At 47.5% G+C, this 7479-nt stretch overlaps 1 protein-coding gene across 17 annotated transcripts in view; it reads right to left on the bottom strand.

Moving 5' to 3' along the window:
• Window positions 1-557: 557 nt before the first annotated feature.
• The window catches only part of FGGY (FGGY carbohydrate kinase domain containing), a 420488-nt gene continuing 413566 nt past the window's right edge, over window positions 558-7479 (bottom strand). For 13 of the 17 annotated variants that reach the window (XM_080655847.1, XM_080655850.1, XM_080655842.1 and 10 more), the window contains one exon: window positions 581-810. Coding sequence is in view for 11 of the 17 variants with exons in the window: in XM_080655850.1 (XP_080511976.1) it covers window positions 729-810 (82 nt within the window). In the remaining 6 variants the exon portion in view is untranslated. Of the gene's footprint in view, window positions 811-7479 lie in introns of all 17 variants that reach the window. The other 4 variants (XM_080655856.1, XM_080655855.1, XM_080655841.1 and 1 more) reach the window with 3 other exon arrangements.

Below are 7479 nucleotides of genomic sequence, written 5' to 3'. Positions count from 1 at the left end.
TACAGTAGGGAGAAAAATGCCATAAAGGATATTACTCAGTTATTGACAAAACTGGAATATGAATGGCAGATTAAATAAAAGCGCTATATAAAAGTTAAATAGACTGAAATGTACTCTCAAATGACTCATTAAAATGTGTGTGGATAGACATACATACATGTATATATGTGTGTGCAAGTGTGTGGAGAGAACATACAAACGATAAAACAAATGAGGTAAATGTTAAAACATAAAAATTAGGTGCTTGGGTGTTCCTCTGTATAATTCCTATTTTTGCAACTTTTCTGTAAATTTGAAATGACTTCCAAAAGAAACCTTAACAACAGCTTTTAGCCACCTATAGACTAGACATTAGATGTCCTACCTAAAGCTATGTAAGTCTTCCATCTAATGGCTGACACTGAATCAATTAACAAGCACGCGTTTCCGTTCCCACCCCCCCGCCACCCACCTGAATGATCCCCAAACCTAGTCCCATAGGAGATCCTATGACCCCATGTGAAACGTCTGTCTCCATGTCGATGCTTGTGGAAACTACCAAGCAAACAATGGTGGTACTGTGAAATGGAAGCCTCTAGTTCCGGTTGCACATGTCTTGGTTTTCTTTATTGAAAGACAATACAGAGATGATAAAATGATACCTAAGGGGTCTTGAATAAAAGATGAAGGGACAGAGGTCCCTGTGCAATGCCTCAGGACCTTCCGGCGCTGGCACCTGCAAGCTTTGCTCAGTCCCCTTTCATGATGGCTGCGTACTCCTTCTGGTGCTCAACCAGCTTCAGGAAGACTTGATATTTCTTGTCATAATATCTGTGGGAGACAAAGGAATATGTTGAACCATCTCAGACAAGCTGTTCTGCAGCTTCCCCTTACATTTAGAATGGGACTGTATCTGTGATGGGTTTGCAGATGCTCACCATTTGTTCAATGCTCACACTTTCCTGAGCAATGGGTAGCATTATCTCTATGATCTCTAATCTACATGGAGTGTTATTATCTCCATTGTAGAAGTAAAAACATTTGCTCAGAGAGGCGCATATAAATAGCCCAGCCAGTATGGCTCAATGGTTGAGCGTCGACCTATGAAGTAGGAGGTCATGGTTCGATTCTGGTCAGGGCACATGCCCGGATAGTGGGCTTGATCCCCAGTAGGGGCTGTGCAGGAGGCAGCCAATCAATGATTCTCTCTCATCATTGATGTTTCTCTCTCTCCCTCTCCCTTCCTCTATGAAATCAATATATATATATATTTATGTATAAACACACACACACACACACACACACACACACACACACGCACGCACACACATAAAACAAAACCCAGGGACTTCTTTAAAAAAATAACAAAACACAAAAAATAAAGTAGTATAAATAAATATCAGCAGGGCTGGAATTCACACTCAGGTCTGACTGAAAGCCTCCTCTGTGATGTACAGCTAAACACAGGACCATTCACATTCCCAGAAGTACATGACTAGTCCCAGGTTTGACGACTGGGTTAAAACCACAACCTCACCTGAGACAAGACAAAACGTTTTAATCACTCTTTGTGGATTCCATGCCTACATTTCCTCTGCAGACTGCTCCATCTGTGGAACCCTAGAATCACATGATTCACGCCTTTCCTGCAGGTGTCCCACAGAGGACCTTGCCCTCTAGTACTCTCCAGCTGACTTCAGGGAGACCTGTCAGAACTTGGGGTTGGCCATGAGTCAGATGGCAGGGCAGCCCAGTCTTGAGAGAGACAAGGCAGCTTGACGACTTGCACTCTGTCCTTACTCCTCCCTCTTGGGAAAAGCTGACCGGGGGTGAAGGGTTGATGAAACCAGGTTAGTGTGTCTTGGGGTTCTCTGAAAGGAAGTCTTCATGAGGGAATGTTAGTGCAAGCTTGAGAATTGGGGGGAGAGAGATTGTAAGAATAGCTTTGGAACTTCTACTTGTCAACATGCTGACGAGAGTAATAGGAGTCCCCTCCCCTCAAGCATTTCTACCTTAAACATTATGGTCATTCAAGAACTGTGCGAGGGCCAAACACAGCTTTAGGAGATGGGCTCAAATGCCTAGGTTTGAATTGCAGCTTGGACTTTACTCACTGTGTGACCTTGGATACGGTACTTAATCCATTTGTGCCTACATTTCCCTGTTTGGAAATGAGAGTAATTATAGGGCCTACCTGAAGAGCTGCAGTGTGAATTAAATGAGGTAACCTATGAAAAGCACTTAGCATACTGGCTGGCTCACAGGAAGTGGTAGCAATAATAGTTATGGTGACTACTTAAAAAAAAAATTAACATTCCAGCCTGGCCGGTGTGGCTGCTCAGTGTTTGAGTGTCAACCTATGACCCAGGAGGTCATGGTTCAATTCCTGGTCAGGGCACATGCCTGGGTTGTGGGCTTGATCCCCAGTGTGGGGCATGCAGGAGGCAGCCAATCAATTATTCTCTCTCACCACTGATGTTTCTATCTCTCTCTCTCCCTTTCCCTTCCTCTCTGAAATCAATAAAAATGTATTTAAAAAATAAAAAATTAAATTTCCAATATTATCATTAATCTAGTTGTATGTGGGTTCTACTAAAACCCATTCTGAGGGTTTCCAAAAACCAGAGGCCATCACGACCTAAATGACCAAACGAACGACTGAACAGGAGGCTGTGTGGGGCGACCAGGCCGGCAGGGGGATTAGTGAGGGACGACCAAACAACTGAAATGCAGGCTGCGTGGGGCGACCGGGCTGTCAGGGGTGTGACCAGGCTGGCGGGGGCGGGGGCAGTTGGGGGCAACCATGCCGGTGGGGGGGGGGCAATTGGGGAGGACCAGGATGGCGGGGGAGGGGCAGTTGGGGCAACCAGGCCGGCATGCAGAGGCAGTTAGGGGTGGTCAGGCTGGCAGGCAGGTGAGCAGTTAGGAGCCAGCAGTTCTGGATTGTGAGAGGGATGTCCGACTGCCAGTTTAGGCCCAATTCCCAGGATCGGGCCTAAACCGGCAGTTGTACATCCCCTGAGGGGTCCCGGTTTGGAGAGTTTGCAGGCTGGGCTGAGGGGACCCTCCCCCCATGCACGAATTTCATGCACTGGGCTTCTAGTTAATTATATAATGACTAGAGGTGTGTCCCTCAGCCCAGCCTGCACCCTCTCCTATCTGGGATCCCTCTCACAATCCAGGACTGCTGGCTCCCAACTGCTCACCTGCCTGCCTTCTTGATTGCCCCTAACTGCTTCTGCCTGCCAGCCTGATCACCCCCTAACCACTCCCCTACCAGCCTGATTGATGCCTAACTGTTCCGCTACCAGCCTGATTGCCCCTAACTGCCCTTCCCTGCAGACCCAGTCACCCCCAACTTCCCTCCTCTGCCAGCCTGGTCACCCCTAACTGCCCTCCCCTGCAGGCTTGATCACCCCCAACTTCCCTCCCCTGCTGGCCTGGTCCCTCCCAACTGCCCTCCCCTGCTGGCCATCTTGTGGTGGCCATTTTGTGTCCACATGGGGGCAGCCATCTTTGACCACATGGGGGCAGCCATGTTGTGTGTTGGAGTGACAGTCAATTTGCATATTACTCTTTTATTAGATAGGATGTTGGGGATAGCAATTTTCTCCTTTTAATGATACTCAATAATTTAATGCTAAGCAATTCTTTCACTTTCTGAGATGAACTTCCTAACTTGGGGAATCTCAAAACTGCTAGAAGAGAGCTTGGCCCAGTAACCCGTCTCATGTATAATTCATTTCATATAAGTGGAATCGCATAATATTTGTCTTCTTGTGACTGGTTTACTTCATCTAAAATAATATCTTCAAGGTTCATCCATATTGTAGCATATGTGAGACTATCCTTCCTTTTTAAGAATGAATGATATTACATTGTATGTATATACCATATTTTGTATACCCATTCATTCATTGACGGACACTTAGGTTGCTTCTCTATTTTAGCTACTGTGAATTATGCTGCTATGAACATGGGTGTACAAATATCTCATTGAGCCCCTGCTTTCAGTTCTTTGGGGTATAAACCCAGAATTGGAATTTCTGGAAAATATGGTAATTCTATTTTTAATTCTTGAGGAACCACCACACTATTTTCTACAGTGGCTGTACCATTTTCATTTCTACCAACAAGGTTCCAATTGCCCCAAATCCTCGTCAACAGTTGGCATATATTCATATATTTTGATAGTTCCTATCATAATGGGTGTGAGATATCTCATTATAGTTCTGATTTGCATTTTCCCAATAATTGGAGGTACTGAGCATCTTTTCATGTCTTCATAGGCCATTTACATATCTTCTTTGGAAAAATGTCTAAATTCAGGTCCTTTGCCTATTTTTAAAATATGTATTTATTGATTTCAGAGAGAGAAAGGGAAAGGAAGAAGAGAGATAGAAACATCAATGATGAGAGAGAATCATTGATCAGCTGCCTCCTGCACAACCCTTACTGGGAATCGAGCCTGCTATCAGGGCATGTGCCCTGACTGGGAATCGAACCAGCGACCTGTTGATGCATGGGTCAATGCTCAATCCACTGAGCCACACTGGCTGGGTCGTTTGCCTATTTTTGATCCAAGTTGTTCGTTTTGTTGTTGAGTTTTTGGAGTTCTCTAGATATTCTGGATATTAATTCCTTATCAGATATATGATATGCAAATATTTTCTCTCATTCTGTGGGATGCTTTTTTATTCTGTTCATGATGCCTTTGAGGAACAAAATTTTCTCAGGCACTTGTAAGGGACTGCTCTAAGACCACAGGTAAATATGGATAAGATTTGGGATCCTCTTAAATGATATATATCCTATCTAATAAAGAAGGAATATGCTAATTGACCATCACTCCATCACAAAGATGGCTGCACCCACAGCTGAAGCCAAGTTCCCATAAGGAGCCTTAATGAGCAATCAGCAGGTACCTGAGGCTATGCCCTCCCCTGCCCCCATAGGGCTTGACAGGGGACCTCAGGCTGCTCCCCCCGCCCCAGCGCCAGGCTGGGGGACCTCAGGCTGTGCCCCCCACCAGGTGGGGCTTGACAGGGCACCAGGCCAGGGGACCTCAGACCACACCCCCCCGCCCTAGCACTGGGCCAGGGGACCTGAGGCTGCGGCCCCCTGCCTGGCTGGGCTTGACAGGGGACCTCAGGCTGTGCCCCCTACCCAGCGGGATTTGACAGGGGACCTCAAGGTGCACCCCCAGTGCTGGGTTGGGGTCCTAAGGCCTCACCCCCCGCCCCAGCACCAGGCCAGGGGACCTGAGGCTGTGCCCCCCTGCCTGGTGGGGCTTGACAGGGGACCTCAGGCTGTGCTCCCCACCCAGCAAGGCTTGACAGGGGACCTCAAGGTGCACCCCCAGTGCTGGGTCGGGGGAACTCAGGCCACCCCCCTACCCCAGCACCAGGCCAGGGGACCTCAGACCGTACTCCCCACCTGGCGGGGCTTGATGGGGGACCTCAGGCCATGCCCCCCACTTGGCGGGGCTTGAAGGGGACCTCAGGCCTTGCCCCCTACCCTGGCGCCAGGCCAGGGGACCTGATGCCATGCCCCCCACCCAGCGGGGCTTGATGGGGGACCTCAAGGTGCACTTCCTGTCCTGTTCTGCCAGGGGACCTGAGGCTGTGCCCCCACGCCTGGCGAGGCTTGACGGGGGACCTCAGGCCATGCCCCCCACCCAGCAGGGCTTGACAGGGGATCTCAGGCCATGTCCCCCACCTGGTGGGGCTTGATGGGGGACCTCAAGGCATGCCCCCTGCCCTGGTCTGGGCTGGGGGACCTCAGGCCACGCCCCCCATCCTGGCACCGGGCCAGGGGACCTGAGGCTACATCCCCTGCCTGGCAGGGCTTGACAAGGGTGGTACTGGCCAGGTCTGGATCTAGCCCAATGGGGGCGGGGGCCAGCTGGGTCTCACGCGATTTTGAGGCGCATGTGGGTGGGTGGGGACTTGGCTCTGGGTCCCATGGTGAGCCCCAGTCTCTGACAGGAGGAAGGTTTTCATATACATTTTACTAATTTTCTTTCATCTCTGACACTTTTATTATAGAGAAAGGGCAAATAGCAATATTAAATTATTTCCTCTAATTAATCCCCTTTTATTTATTTATTTTTTAAAATTAATCCCCTTTTAATGTGCACAAATTTTGTGCACCATGCCACTAGTTGAACCATAGTCACTACATCCCCAATACTTTCTGTGATGCTGACTTTTAAAATCAAGTGAATCCCCTTTCCACACTCCAAGTTCTCTCCACAATCATTCAGCTGCTCCTGTGTGGCACAGACCTTAAGTGCATGTTCCCTACAGATAATAATGTGATTTGAGTCAAGGAGGAGATGTGCCATTGCTCAGGGGAGACTGGCTCCCTTCCTATGTGCAAATCTTCAGGCAGCCTGCAGATGGTGCTAGAGCACTGTGTCATAGGCAGTTTCTCAGCTGACAGCCAGAAGCTAAAGATTCTTTGCAAAAGGAGCACATGGATTTACTGGGAGAACTTAAAAACAGACTTCCTGCCCTTGCTGGTTTGGTTCAGTGGATAGAGCATAGGCCTGCGAACTGAAGGTCCTGGGTTTGATTCCGGTCAAGGGCACATGCCTGGGTTGCAGGCTCCATCCCCAGTGGGGGTGTGTAGGAGGCAGTTGATCATCAGTGATTCTCTCTTATCATTTATGTTTCTCTCTCTCTCTCTCCCTCTCCCGTCCTCTCTGAAATCAATAAAGACATATTAAAGCAAAAACAAAAACAGAAAACAGACTTCCCTCTAAAGTTGTGGGAGGGTCAGTGAATAGATGGAAAAGATTAATCTGTTTCTAATTTCAACAAAAGAAGGATGCAGTTAGCCCATGGCTCCCCTATATTGGAAACTCTGATCTCATTGTCCTGAGTTGAGCTCCCCAATGTTAGGTCCTCTTAGGCCTGTATTTAGAGAGGGGTTTATATTTGGAGGGTTAACAGCACAACTCCATTTGGAGATCTTTAAGAAAATACTCTCCCACATCCATGTTTCTCTCTCTGTCTCTTCCTTTCCCTCCTTCCACTCTCTCTAAAAGTCAATGGAAAAATATCCTTGGGTGAAAATTTAAAAAAAAAAATGAAAGAAAAAAGAAAAATAAACTTCATTACTTTGTAAATACTGACCATGCTTTGGTGGGATCAGCACATTTGCCTGTCCATTACATAAGGTAAAATTTGCTTTTATGTCTCAATCTCAAATACTTCCCCCAAATTATAAAAGGTCTCTGCACAACTGTCCATCATCTTTCTTTTTCTTAATCCTCACCTGAGCAGGACATGCTCATGATGAGAGAAAGAGAAAGAGAGAGAGACAGAGATAGAGATAGAGATAGAGACAGAGACAGAGACAGAGACAGAGATAGATAGAGAGAGAGAGAGAGAAAGAGAGATTGGTTGCTTCCTGTAAGCACCCCAATGATCGGGGATTGAACCCACAACCTAGGTATGGGCCCTCACCTGGAATTGAACCCACAACCTTTTGGTG

Source organism: Plecotus auritus (genome assembly GCF_963455305.1).
Source record: "Plecotus auritus genome assembly, chromosome: 2".
Taxonomy (NCBI): domain Eukaryota; kingdom Metazoa; phylum Chordata; class Mammalia; order Chiroptera; family Vespertilionidae; genus Plecotus; species Plecotus auritus.
The sequence above is the reverse complement of the archived record's forward strand: the minus strand, read 5'-3'. Positions and strand labels throughout refer to the sequence as shown.